The sequence below is a fragment of the Varroa destructor genome, unplaced genomic scaffold (assembly GCF_002443255.2).
Source record: "Varroa destructor unplaced genomic scaffold, Vdes_3.0 BEIS01000003.1, whole genome shotgun sequence".
In the NCBI taxonomy this organism is placed as follows: domain Eukaryota; kingdom Metazoa; phylum Arthropoda; class Arachnida; order Mesostigmata; family Varroidae; genus Varroa; species Varroa destructor.
In genome coordinates this window covers 34010561-34024977 of record NW_019211456.1, presented here as the reverse complement: position 1 = coordinate 34024977, position 14417 = coordinate 34010561, and the positions used below count along the sequence as shown (strand labels likewise).

General features: G+C 40.3%; 1 protein-coding gene and 1 long non-coding RNA gene across 3 annotated transcripts; one reads left to right on the top strand and one right to left on the bottom strand.

Moving 5' to 3' along the window:
- Positions 1–1100: 1100 nt before the first annotated feature.
- Positions 1101–2914, bottom strand: LOC147756858 (uncharacterized). Its single transcript, XR_015323075.1, has 2 exons — positions 2547–2914; positions 1101–2280 (listed from the first exon to the last, which is right to left on the bottom strand). It is a non-coding gene; the product is annotated as an uncharacterized LOC147756858 (long non-coding RNA).
- A 727-nt stretch (positions 2915–3641) lies between these two features.
- Positions 3642–8427, top strand: LOC147756857 (uncharacterized). 2 transcript variants are annotated; one of them, XR_015323074.1, is made up of 3 exons: positions 3642–4144; positions 4718–7997; positions 8094–8427. XR_015323074.1 is itself a non-coding variant. In XM_086982633.1 (3 exons), the coding sequence occupies exons 1-3, from the start codon at positions 4011–4013 to the stop codon at positions 8097–8099; spliced, it is 375 nt and encodes a 124-aa protein (XP_086838759.1). In that variant the 5' UTR covers positions 3642–4010; the 3' UTR covers positions 8100–8427. The 2 variants fall into 2 exon arrangements, 1 of the variants encoding a protein (XP_086838759.1); XM_086982633.1 differs by having other exon boundaries at positions 4718–4952.
- Positions 8428–14417: the final 5990 nt, after the last annotated feature.

Genomic DNA, 14417 nt, shown 5'->3' with positions numbered 1-14417 from the left:
CTGATATTTTCTAATAGCTCTGAATAACTTTATTATCGTTCATATCGACCAAAAACGTCCTAAAATAAATAAAGAAAATGCCTACCAGATCCTGCCGTACAGTTTAAAAGTTAGTTATCGTTACCTAGTGATATTAATCAAGTAGCTATCCACTAAAAAGCTCCGGAAGGAGTAGGTTATATTGCATATGTACGTAGGTTATATTATAGTATAGGTTGATGTTTACAAGACAGGTGACCTATTTTTTGATCTATACATATGAAGTATAACACAATGTAGTCGAACAAACAGCTGAACGGTAATGCAGTGTATTCCAGATTATTGATCACCCTGTACACAGACCGCTCCCACCAAGGTCGTCTAAAAACAATATTCTAACAATTCGGTTTGCAGTGACGTTATTTTGCGTTAGAAAATTGCTCATATATCGTAAACGCCATTTTCGACGCAGCCGATGGTAAAACCATTTAAAAAAGGATGGGAAATTTCAACAAAAAAAGCTCGCTCACACCACGACGATCGTTCAGCATAACTCAAGGTCAAGTCACAACCATATAGGTGCGCTAGGGTTACTTAAACCTAGGATTAGCCCTGTAAGCAACGATATTCGAGATATAATATATATGCAAGAAGGCATCAGTGAAACTTGAGAAGTACTCGATGCTATCAGCTAAATTTGGCAGCACGTGTTTGTGGGGCCGACGCCTCATTGTGAGGATTGGGCGCAGACAAGAGGTGGTGCATATTGATTCAGGTAGAAACTGTACCATCTACGACTAGACAAATGAAACCTAGGCTCAAAACCTAACATCTAGATGATGCCCATGCTACATATGTTCCCTAGGCGTGTTCAATAATAAACATACCTCACACGAGGAGGTTCGTGAGAAAATCGACCTCGTTCATATTTTTTTTTCAGTAAATAATAAAAATAATAATAATAATAAATTTATGGCCGGTAAAAGTATGTACAAGGGTGGGCATAAGCAGTATTATTTTTACCTATGGATATATTCGGGCACTATTTCGTCCATTGAGATGCGACGTAAGTTAGCTTCCGACCAAAGACTTAGTTACTTTATAAAAAGAAAAGACTGTACTCAACACTTTCTACGTAGCTTGTATTTTTTTCAAGCGAAATCCTAACGTTTCTACGAAAAATGCATTTAGCCAGCGAGAGACATGTAAGTAGACCAGGCGCAAATCATATTCAATGCAATGATGTAAAGAGACAACGAGAGTTCTTCTAAATCTCCTTTTGACCCCATGCAGACGTAAACTTCATAATATCATATCATTCCGTGAACATGTAAATATGTGTGAAAACAAGATAGCCGAGCTTCTTAGATTTGGACTGGAAGATGGCTATTCAGAATTTTTGTACGAGGATAAGAAATGTGTATAAGAATACTACGTTACTAGTACCATATGTGAATGTCAACTATTTAACAAGTTGTGTTGAAGTACTGTTACGTTTTCGACACACCCTTTTCCTCGCATGTTCTTATCTGCAAGTCTTTCACTGTTACATTTGTATCTGACTGTTGACCCGTCATGGCAAGTCAGCACTATTCAGATTTCAGTCCAGCTTTCGGTCGTCGAAAAATTATTCTATCAAAACAAACAGCAAGGTTAAACGTTTGCTTTCATCTTTATACAGATATGCTAGCCATTTTTGAGCACAATTCCGACTGCAATTCTCTTCACTGTACAAAAAACCGGAGCTGGCATCGCAGGACTCTTGTTCCTGGCTTGTCCACAAGGGCATGTAGAGGGCTGGTTGAATAACGCGCGCGTTCGGGTCATGATATATTATACAGGCGAACATCGCATTCGAATAGCTAGGTCAACCAAAAGCACCGTAGTCTGGTAGATCTTAACCATCTTTCCTCGTTTGCCGGTCTCGTACAGATGTTCACATGCATGGGATCAGCTAGGGATGAGCTTATTCCGCACTTTTTTCAGCACACAGCGAACGGGAGTCTTCGAATAACATCTAAGCGTCGGCCATGGGTATCCAGTCCGGTCATAAACAAAGGGGGTTCGCATATGGCTTTTATGCGTATGCTTTTCGGGTGATTAGCACGACGTCTTCAAGAATCTGCTCCACATTACCGTATTACGCACACCGTTGTCATTGTTGCAGGCGGCGTGGACGTGTTTTTCTCTTACGTTGTTTGCTCGCCTTCTTAACGAATATTGTTGCCAAATTGAAAATTTAGCGTTTCGGACGAAGTGTAAGTTCAGCGTGATCCTTAAGTGCCAGTATTCTGGCTGAGGCTTCATTTGCCGGATACGCAAAAATGAATCAAAGAAGGTTACACAAGCCATTCAGATGTCGCTCGAAGGTTATTTCGTTCGACAAAATCTTCATCGATCGTTGTTTAGAGAAGACATCACCGAAGTGTAGCTTTCGCTACGCTATTGGTCTTACTACTAGTATACAAAATGTAACAACAGAAACGTCCAGCATAGTGCAGCTTGGGCCCTTGATTGCTAGAAGCTTTTTTTTTTTATCATTTATATATTTCCCATAGCTTACTTACATATCTAATGTTGCCTTATCGTTGCAAAACGGGAACAAACTAATAACTTTGTCACCGTAACTGTACTGCCGTAACGCGTTTGTCCAGTGGGTTGAGGAATAACTGAGATGGTCAAAATTTGAAACCGGGCGTAGACACTTCATTTTATGTTGGGAATCAGCGTTCCGAAGCAATGCTTAAAAACAGTAACGCCTAACGTAAAAGCTTGAAACATTTGTTTATTCATAGGGTAATTACTTTGATTATTTTCTGATTAAAATATCAAGTACTTTACTGCGATGATTCCCCCTTGCATGCGTTTCGCTTACTTATATTCTACTATAGCAATGACTATTAGCAAAGCTACAAAATGTTTTACTTAGAAAAAAATGTTCAATACCTGGAGGCAGGTCAACAAACGAGTCCCGTGTGTTCTACCCAGTTTTTTTCTTCGCCTGGTTTCGCTTATCTTCTAAGCACTTTTTTACATTGCAATTTAAATTTTGCTGAACCGCTTGGCCGGCGAGCATCAGTCATTTTTGTGCGCGGTATCAACCGAGAAGCCCTTTGTGCAAACTTCAGGGTAAAATCACTAATTTTTACAACTATTTGACTGCTTAATTATTTTCCCAATTAATTTTAGCAGTTATGTTTGGCCAGAAAGAGTAATATCATTACGCTTTCTACTCGTAAGGCATTCGAAATCGGTCCCCACCACGCCATGGCCGTGGTGGTGGCCGTTGAAGCGGCACCGACGCGAAGTTTTTAGATCTTACAGAAAAACTTCTGCACATAATATATGTTGGCAGTCTATGAAAAATTCGACTCTTAAGTTTTACTGTTGTACCCAAATCTAATCTATCTTCTTTTCGAAGAGCAATACTGGTCAACGTAGTGGAAAATACAAAGTGAAGAGATATGACGTCCAAGGGAAAAGTGGTTAAAGTATGGTATATTTCACACTCTTACCAGCCGTGGTGCGTAGCCTTTTACATCCAGGGATCGTACCTATGACTTCTATGTAGCTTCTGATAATTCAAACATATCTGTTACTCCTCTCCGGTGACAGAAAGAAATCCAGAGAAATCTAAGTAACAGTTAGGGTACATGGTACAATCGTCCAAAAATCATAACAATTTCTCTCTTAGTTACCAGAGTGTTTACGTCCCTTTGCAGTTTCTTTGGGTTGGGGATCTGTGTAAATGATTACTTTTGTTTCTTTGGGCCAGTTAGCCAATTAGCTCCGTTTAGCTGTAGTGAATAGGATCGGTACCGAAACGATTAAATGGACACCACAGAAGATGACTGATAAGGATTTAACGGTAATTTAAGCTAGCTCAAAGCGAACAAGACCCTAGAAGCAGCAGACCCGTTCCGTACCCCTAATTTGTCATTAAGTAGGTATGCGCTATTCTAGTATCATTGTATATCGCACACGATCGTTATGTTAAAGAACAGGTGGCTTTATATCGCTAGAAATCATCGATGGTGCGCATTTCTGCCGAATCTTGGTTCTGCCAGCTACAGTCCGCTCGTATTTATTGCTACAACAATGGTTTCACATTCATCGTTGCCGGAAAGGAAAGCCGTCGGAAACCGCCTGACCACACACGACTGAGGTATGACAGGGAATGTTCAAATTTTGTCAGAAAAAGTCTTCCCACTCACGTCAAACTGGATGTCTACGTTTCTGTGTGTGTGTGTGTGTGTGTGTGTGTATATCTATACTTACGTTATACCCTGTATTATTCTTTATATATTCGTTGTACCCTCAGTGAATTCTGCGCTTCTAAAATCCCGCGACGTTGCAGGGCCATTCTAAGACACCCTGCCAGACCTGGATGTTTGCTGCTATCTGTTGTTAGCTACGCAGTTACAGATATCGTTTAGCAATGGTTTCTGTGGGAATGATTAAAAAAAAACACTCAGGTTTTAGCGGTACATTTTTCTGCTCATATTAAATATTCGTGGCAGATTATATTTTTTTGCCGTTTCACTTCGTTTGACGGATCTAGAAGTCGATTTTGGCTATTTTCTAAATAGCTTTATGCAGCGTGATGGGAATTGAACGCAACCATCTTCGATTACTACGGCTGTCGATTCGAATTGAATATTCTTCTCTCACTTTTGTAGAGTACTGTATATTTCGGTTAAACTATTCATATGTTTCTATTTGCACCTTTCGTCCGCAGCACCCTGTATCCTATGCTACTAGAAATGGCATGCCAACTTCGTATAATCAATAGGCATCTAGGCGGTTTTATGGACAACAATGAACGCATTATTTTTAACGAAGTCATCTTGCTTGCTCTCTCGATGATCCGGACGAATGAAGATGATGACCACGCTACAAGGCACTGCGTCCAGTGCCATGTATGGCTACGCTTTAGCGACACCTGTCATGAAATCCAAAACTGGTCAACGAAAGTAATGAAGTCTTCCGTACTAGTATAATACGATTTCAATGAGAAACGTTGCCAGCGTCTGTAATCGCTATACATGGTTAAATGAAGTTTGGGTTTTAGTTTATTTATGAGCATCGCGCCTGTATGAGTATTTTTTTTTCACAGTGATGGCCATTATCATGAGAAAACGGCAAATTCGTTTTTTTTTTTCCACATACGTTGAAAATCTTAAATCACTACATATCGCTATACACCACCGAAGACAGAAAATCAATTTTTACCCTTATATCTACTTGCAATGTGAATTCAGATCGGACGTGCCTGCCCGAAAGTGATGTGCCTAAGCCTATTCTGTGAAAGTACCATATGTTAACTTAGATTGAATATATCCTTCACGAAAGCCTCTTTGGATGCTAAATTTGTTATCACTCTGCCATGGATAAAGATATCTATTCATAGATATTATAGGGGAGAGCAACATGCAGCACAATGACAGCGCCCAACGAAGTAATAATTCATATTTTTATTGATACACCGATCAGTTGCAAGCAATGAATGCATGCTAGTGTCCACATACGACGCTGATTTGTAGATACTTTAGAGGGTTTTCAATTGTGGGTCTGAATCGCTGGATTATTCAGCTCGGGCTCATTTGTCGGTTAAGAACTACTTGTCAAGTGAAATATTTGCCTAATTTGTATTTTGCCCTATGATCGGATAATGATGCGCTTCGTGCGGAAATCTGTATCACCATGACTCTAATGGTGGAAAAAAAAATACTTAACCAACATTTTGTTCCCTGTCTATTCATCTAGACTGTATTTCACTGCAAAAAATTACCGGCTACTTAATTGAGTTAATATTATATGTTGCGTTCGAACAAATATCTGGCTTTCTGCAGGTGTATGAAAAGTAGACATTTCAGAAGAATTCTCCTCATTATAAGCTTCGCTCTTTCGCGACGATGTGCGGTATGGGTAAAAATGAATAATAATTATGTAAGTGCTCTAATCAATGTCCAAACGTGCTTTTAAAGTAAGCATTCTTTTTGCAATAGCTACATTTTTCTAGGCCTAAACGTTTTTCCTTTGCTCTATTAGCTGAACCTTGTTCAAAACTAGATTAAAACAGCTGCACATTTTTCATATATTGAGCAAACGTATTATGTACTAACCAGTATAAACTAAATATCATTATACCTACTCTAATACCTTGCAAGGCATCATGAAGATGAAACGCAATCCTGAGAATCAACCGCAGCGTTTCTTATGCTTTATGACTGTTACTCGTAGTCATAAGCTACTGTTAGTTGTTACCTAACTAGCCGAGGTACTAGCTGCGATTAAAAAGTCCGCAGGAATACACACAAAAAGTATCTTTTTCGCATCTACGAGAAAGATGTTCGCATCTGCCATAGTACTACATGCACCATGCCAATTCACTTAAATTGAAATTAGAGGAAAAACGAAGGTACGCCACGCTTTGTCGCTTGACCACCTCACTAGCATAGTTGAAATTTTCATAAGATCACTTTAAAAAGTGGTCGTCTGTTGATAGATAAGCCAGCACCCGTAACTGAAATCAAAATTGCCCACTGCGGTAAAATTACTAAGTAAATGCAATTTTCGGATGATCCATTGAATACGCGCTAGTAGTCGTACCGCGACTATAAGTAAAAGAAAAAAATGTTCGCTACTATCGTAGTTTTCTGGTGCGGTTGCTTTGGGGAGCAAATGAGGTTCGCGAGGTGTAGCAGAAGTAGGAGTAGAATTCGCATTAAGGCGGGTCCTTAGGTCGACAAAAAAAAAATTTCAAAAGCCTTCCTTTCTCTCCTGTGTGTTTTAATGAACCAGCAGTCTTAAAGTATCAGCCAGATACAAATTATTCACAGAGCAAGGTTTTACACGGGTCAGAATTTTGCACAACAGGTGAGAAGACTGGGCGAAGACACTTTCAGCAAACCAGACAAACAGATGAGGCCAAACAAATAGAATAGACAGCGTATTTAATTACTTCACCTCGGTTATATTGTGGAGGAGATCAGGGGCAGCTGTGGGTTCTTTTGCGCGGAATCGGCGCAAAATGATGGAAAAATGAGATACGTATTTTTCATTTTTATACGCTAAATCTATCATTATAGTTGTTGTTATGTAAGTTGTACCTGTATCATTTTATATTCATTTATACTGCCGCTGTAAGTTTACGTATACAAAGATAAATTCGCATAAAGAAATTACTGTTATCCGATTCACCTTTATACCCACGGGGTAAAGTTGAAGTTCGCTTAATCAGTTACGCGTTATCTCGCACTACCTACTTATGTCGATTAGCGAGCCTGTAAGTAACACTGGGCGGAGTAATTTCTTCCTACGCTGAAGTTATTAGCTTGAAAGAAGATCGAAAGTCTTATGGTGTTGTTTTGCTTTGCATTAATACTATTTGCGCTTATCTCAGTACACGTTGATTAGTATGTACGAGGCAGCTAAGAATTTACCGTTGAGCCTTACTTGGCAACTGCGATACGGGTGATTTTTATAAGTTGCGTTCGACCGAATAACAAACTCGAATATCAACTATGAGTCCCTTGAACGTTCACAAACCCTTGCCATAGAATAAAGTTGTCGTTGTGAGGTAACTATTGAAAACATTACAAACAGTTAATTCAACTAACTTAGCTAGCCTCGCGAACTTAAACAAAAACCACAATCATGCTAAGAAGCGTGATCACGTATGAAGTCTTGTCTTGAGTTGAGAAAGAGACGTGTCTACTCTCCTTCAAAGCATTACTAAAAATGAAAAAGTTAAAAAAACCTATTCCATATCCTCCTACTGTTTGTGTCCTTTGTCCGCATGCCATAAGGAGAAATTCCTAAGTAACGAGTATGCTTTATAGAACAAAACACTACTAGCAGACGACAGTGTCACCCTAGATCGTCTTGGGCTGTGATGTACCATTTACGTTCGAATTTAGACAAACGCACTACGTTTTATGGGCTGGGAGTTGGCCGTCTGAGGGAATGCCTAAGGGCGGTACCGGAAGTAAAATTTGGAACATTTATGCTATCAGGTATTGATGAACTTATTATTGTTAGTTATAAAGATTGCCGAAGAATCACAAAATTATAATTCATCTACTAATTATTTGACTTTTCTGTATGCTCAGTTTTAGGAAGTACTTAAGGCTTGTTGCTAGAGCAATGGAACACGGCTGTAATCATTAAATTTTGGTCACATGGTATGGCACGAGACAACGGTTATAATCAGTTTGACAAAGTCTATTCTACACGATTGATTCCAAGTCTATAGAGGTGCATTTATATACCCCTGCTATTTAGTTTGGTAAAAAGACCTATTGCCAGCTTCAGTTAATACAGTTCAAACAAAATAGAGATGCAAGAGAATTAGCTGATGAACGTTTGACCATGGCGATTCTTTGGTACCGCTGTCTTGTCCAGCGAAGGACTTTCTAATAAACGATCTGCAATAACAGAATAGTAGCCAATTTATATTTATTTGTAACCACTCATATCAATACACAAATGTAATAACCGTAGCGTCCGATAACAATGTGAAGCTAATTGGGAATGCGAGCGTTTTCGCGTACTATACAATAGTGGTAAGTAGGAAGGTTTGGCTAAATGTGTAAGCATCAAATCTGTTGACGACATTATCAATCTTATTGGCGGTGCACGACATGGAGCCATGTAACGGCGTGCCTACAGCTGGCTAACTTGCAGCAGTAAAATATCTTCGTAATCTATTCTTTCGGTGTTTCTTTTAATGATATATTAACAATAGCAAAAATATAGGAAACGCTATAAACTTCAGCTTAAGAAATATATGCACAACTATTTTTAAGGTTTGGACTTGACCGACCCAACGTAGATTTAGTAATGGGGGCTGGGTTTAATTGCCAGCCACGACAGAGTCATACTATCCGAAGCCTCCCCGTAAGATCGAATAGTTTCAAAAGGCTCTGTAACTAAAAGATCTGTAAACCAGCCCGCATCTAAGATCTGCTGTTACCCTATTCCTGACGTCTCCATATACGAAACCGTATAATAGTTGTTTCAGTTCAGATGCCATTCTCACGACTACATCAAAAGTTTCAGCCATATCGACCATTCGTATTTCATCAACTAGATCCGCCCTGTCAAATCAGCAGAGCATTGCTGCGCTGTGGTAGGATTGTTATCATCTCCATTACCTAAAAACTATTGTCCATTTTGCACAAGCGATCCCGTTTCACGAACGCCTATTCTGACCCGGGTATTTATTCTGCTTATGAATAATAGTACTACATGATCTGGCAAGGACATGATCACTGCCGTAATTGTGACCCATAACTACTAGACAGTGATTCATCTCATCCAGTGGCGTCTCCTAACTAGTATGATTCGGGATCTTATCGTTTGACTGACAAAAGGCAGGCCAAAGAAAAACAAAGGGATAGCCATATTCGACATCTGACTAAGATCGCTGATGCACGTTCGTTACGTATTATATATCCAGCTTATACAGGCGTAAGTAGCCTTGTAGGAGCAGGAGCAGCAGCAGCAGCAGCAGTCGTAGGGAAATCTGTGAAACTTCTGAGTCCCTCACACTTATCCGAGCACTGGCGATTGTCAATTATTCATATGAAAATAAACAATAGCTATAGCTGGCATAGACAAGATAAATAATCTAATTGGCAGTATTGCAGATTATGTATTGTGCCGATGTAGTCACATGCTGACATAAAAACGTTTTGCTTGTGAACGGAATGTTCGGAGACGGATTGTATACGGCTTTAAATGGCATGGAACAAATTGGCCACCGCGCATGTAGGACAGAGTGACACAAGGAACCTTGTTTTGATTTAATCAGCAAACGATCAGGTAACTGAAGTAGAAGAATACGGCGCTGTTCTCGGCCTGACCGTTGTACATACTGTCATATTTTACACACGTCTAGAAGCACGTAGGAAGTTACGTTGGAGTTTAGGTAGGTTTTCCTAATTCTCAAGCAAACGACTGGAAATTTTGTTCGGCTTCTTGCCGCCAATTGATCTTCGTAGCAGAGTGAGTCTTGTGAACACAGCTTCTACATGAATGCGCTTAGCACAATAGCCATTGTATTCTCACAGATTTTGTGCCTCGAAGCACAAAGTGGTCTACGTAGTCGATCTGCACAACAACATGTAGTTCTCTCATAGTAGAAGAGTTGTTGGTACCTCAAATGTCTTAGGTCAGACGGCAGCCATCGCTTACAAGCATCTGAAAATCACATCGTAGACTTTAGGACGACTCTGCGCCAAGCATGTCGTGTGAGACACTTTACAATATTTGGTTTTTCATGGTCTTACAATGGACCCGACTGACATTCAGCTTTTAGACATTTGGTATTCTAATATGTGTCCAATTTACCGTTTAGCAACGTTCTTACCAATGTAAAGGCAACATTCAGATCAAAGTAAACAAGTATGAACTTTTCCGCCATCGGCATGCAGATGTGCATGCACACGGAACACACGCTAAAGCACAATGGCCGTTAGCCAGTCAGTAGGTCAGTCCTTCATTCAACTCTGGCTCGATGAAGCTACAGAATCTGTGTAACAGAAAGAAAAGCACTATTAATACAAGTGAGTCGAGTTTCCCAGTCAAAGAAAGACTGTACTATGGATCATAAGACAAGCATTTCCCGTTTCGTACCAATCGAACTTCCTATAGATGAACGAGTGGCGCCTCTCGGGGGAGGCGGAGGGCTCAGATTATTGACACTGCATACGATTAGTCGTTCGTGTACCTATGCTACTCAATCATATTGAAGTGAAGTGTCGAATAATGATGAAATGTTTAAAAGTTGCATCAACACAATGCTACATAACAATATAGGGTCGTTTCGCATACTGTTTACAGATTACGTTACCGGGGAATTTTATTCGCTCATTCATCTCTTACTTATTATATTGCGTTCAACATAGTACAAGATTAGGACATATCGTAAACAGTTTTTGCAGCCTTGGGAAAATCGGCTACGTTAACAGCAGAAAACTTTCCTCACAGGAGGACCCATTATTCAATACTATCATCCGACCACCGACGCTAACCTTGGACAATTAATCAAAAAAGATCATTGACTGCTTGTTTTGCCCATTCAGTGCAATGTGATTATAGGTGAGCGAGCTGTTGTCATAATGCTTATAGATAGGATACCGTCTGGGTGGCATGGAATGCCCATTTCGATCCTGCGCTAATTTTCGTATTTGATATTCACAGCCAAATTAAGTATTTTGCAAAATTTCTGTGTAGATAATTCTTCTGCAAATTAGCCACACTCTACGACGTCTCAGCGCAAGCTAGCTTCGACAAGCTATTGACTAGACTAGTGACGGCGGCGTGGGAAGGCGTCCGGCCGAGTCACCCGTCAAATTTGCCTTGAAGTCTGTCTATAATTTAGGACAGAAAGAAAATAAGATACGACGTTTTTCCCTGGCAGATAAGTGTCGGATAGGTCTTTATGGGCGGCCATGAAAATGATGCAAGCCAATAAAATCCATTCTTTGCTATGCAAATGTATTACCTTTCCTCCATTCAAAGTAATCAGTCTACCTCCTGACACGAAAGCCGAAATACCACGTCGTGCAGGAACCGAATTGAAGAAAAAAGGTTTTTCATTTACCACTAATTCTACGTAAAGCGTAGTAGTTTGACCTATTGAAAAAGTATAGAACAGAATAGAAAGCTCACAAAAATGTTCACATCTGCAGCACCGCATGTATCTACTCGAAGCGTCCGAATTATTGAAGGCGAAACATCATAGTCAACGACGCTTGGTACTATTAGCTCAAAAAACAGCTACTGCCAATACCGCCGATTCGGCAGTGGTCGTGCACAGCCGGTCGATTTGTGGACATCAGTTGTCGTTGTTATGTTTGTAGAAGCGCACGCTTAAATTCTCTAAAGATAAAACACATCTGGCACTAACTAACCAATGATGAACGGAAAAAATCTACACAAGCACTTGAAAACTTTTCAATCGGCACCCCCGATCAATTTAGTTCGCTCGGAAAACGCTCAGTCGCCTGGGCACCGCATTTGCTTGATTACGCAATTGATGATGCAAAGATCAACAAGTGGCAAACCGAAACTGAAATTAAAGAACGGAATATTTCTTGTATTCAAGCTTAGGTTTTGAATGCTGTTCTGACGACCACAGAAGCGGCGAGACCTAATCAACGACGAATAAACAACGCAATACTCCACTCAGCACTGGATCACTTAATTTACCCATTCGCTGATTTTATCAATACTTCAGTCATTCTTAGAGACGTTATAACCAACAGCACAGTCATGTACTCCGTTTCTAATGATGATCTGCCATCGCTTCCCTCCATCTACACCAGGCTTCACACGGACGGCGACTTCGTTCTACTAAAGGCTACTGCAGCAGGAAGCAACAACAGAGCAAATCTAGTTGTTCCAGCAGGACGCGGTTGGAGGCCTCAGCAGCATCATAACAATAGCGTCGACATTAACAGTCCATGGCTGTCAAAAACGCATATTGGAAGTTGGTCCGATGGCCCGGCACATCGTTATTGCTACAAGTTCTCTCTCGCTGTAATTCCACAGGATCATGACAAATTTTCAATGGTGCAAATGTTATTGTTGCTTTCGTGCTATTGTCTAAGAACAACAATAATGACAAAGCAATGAATAGTGACGATGCTTTTATCGTATAGCCACTTGCAGCGCTAGCCGATTAATACACCATAGGAATACAGAGTCAGAGACGGGTACACGCGTGCGTGTACACACAAAACGCTCACGTCTTCAGCAGCTACTTTGTCGCCTGAACTAACATGGGCCAATTGACTAACGACGGGACGAGCCCTATGGAGCGTTCTTGAACGCGAAGTTGATTTATGTGGGCTGAATATCTTCGCTTGTCTGCCAGTTTACAACATGCACATGCACGTGCGTGTATGTGAAGCTATACAACGGCGTGCAGAGCAGGGTGGGTCGTGAAAATAGCAACAGCTGCTACTGCGGCTTAGCCCTGTTTTTGCTATCGATAGTCGTGCCGTACCTACTGTTTCTAGCAGTGCTTCTGCAGCTGACGTCTGCAGAAGTGCCAATCAGTGATCTGGACTTCTACCTATCTCCGCTGATTTTAACTGTGGAATGTGGTGCGCATGGAAGGACGCTATAGAGGAGGAGATCGATAGGCTTTGGTGTCAGTTTTGTTGTTGCGCTGCAACAAAACGTCACAAAAACTATCGACGATATTCAGGCTAATCTAGCGGGGTGATATTTTTTGTGCAAGTTAATGTTGTGGTCGGTTAATATTACACTAAGGACAAATGACAGGAGCTTTTATACTTTTGTCTACTACGAACACGAAGCATATTGTAGTTATAATTAGTCTATCGCTGTGGCTGATACAATAGCAAACAAAGGTTCGATTTGATAACCGTGAAGATGTTGATACGGTTCTTAACAGGGCGACGGCTAGATTTTCTTGTTTATAGCTGACTGGACAATGAAGTAACGTTTTGTACGTACAACAGCCTTTCGTTCATTCTAGATAGATAGGTAGGTAGGGAGAATACAATTACGCTTCTGCGTTATAAATGGAAATTCTAATGGTAATCGACTGTCACAGAAATCACCATAACGAGTGATTAGATTGGTGTCTTTCTCTGCTTTCGGCTTTTGGCGGCGTTCGTAATTCAACCAAGTTATTCTGCGACGTTTCAAAATCAGAATCGGCCTCGGTCTTTGGCATCCGAATACTGGTTAAGCTCCACGATCTTTGCCAAGCGATTTCGGGCCAAAATATTCAAATAGCTAATTATTGTACGAATAACATTTTTTGATCGATTTGTCTAGGGCTTTCCATCGATACCTCACACAGAACGAATGAAACGTTTCAATCTATTTTGCAAAACACGAACAAAAAAACATAGGAAAAGGTCGAAGCTTTAACACGATTCTGATGCAAGCGGATGGTCGTCAGCGGCGTGGGTACCTAAGGTCGACGCATGATTAAATCGGTGAACATATCGTCCCATCACGCCTACATAACATCGACATAGGATTGAGCACGAAAATTCTGTTACGTCCTCGCGGTATGTGTAGCGTATATATGTTACGATCAGAGAAATAACTGAACATGTCGAACTGAAATCGGAATGAATTGTGGCCCGTGGAACCTAGGATAAGGATGTGTTGAGGCGTCCGATTGGTTTAATTCGAGAGGCTCAATAGCTTTTTAAGTTCGTTTTACCCTTGTCACAATATTGTATACTATATCCAATAACTATAAAGCAAATAACTTCTACGGAAGAACACCAGTCATAACGATAATGAAGAATGATGATGATTTTTCTCATACGAACTTCTTTATGCTAATGATAACTTGGATCGACTATTAATCTAATTATGGTTTTCTAATAATTCTACGATAATGATGAATTTTTAATATAGAAGAAGAGGAAGTTAATAAT

Coding starts and splice junctions, on each gene's coding strand:
- LOC147756857 (XM_086982633.1), top strand. CDS start 4,011: ATGGTGCGCATTTCTGCCGAATCTTGGTTCTGCCAGCTACAGTCCGCT. Junction 4,145..4,717: donor CCTGACCACACACGACTGAG/GTATGACAGGGA, acceptor TTTCGTCCGCAG/CACCCTGTATCCTATGCTAC.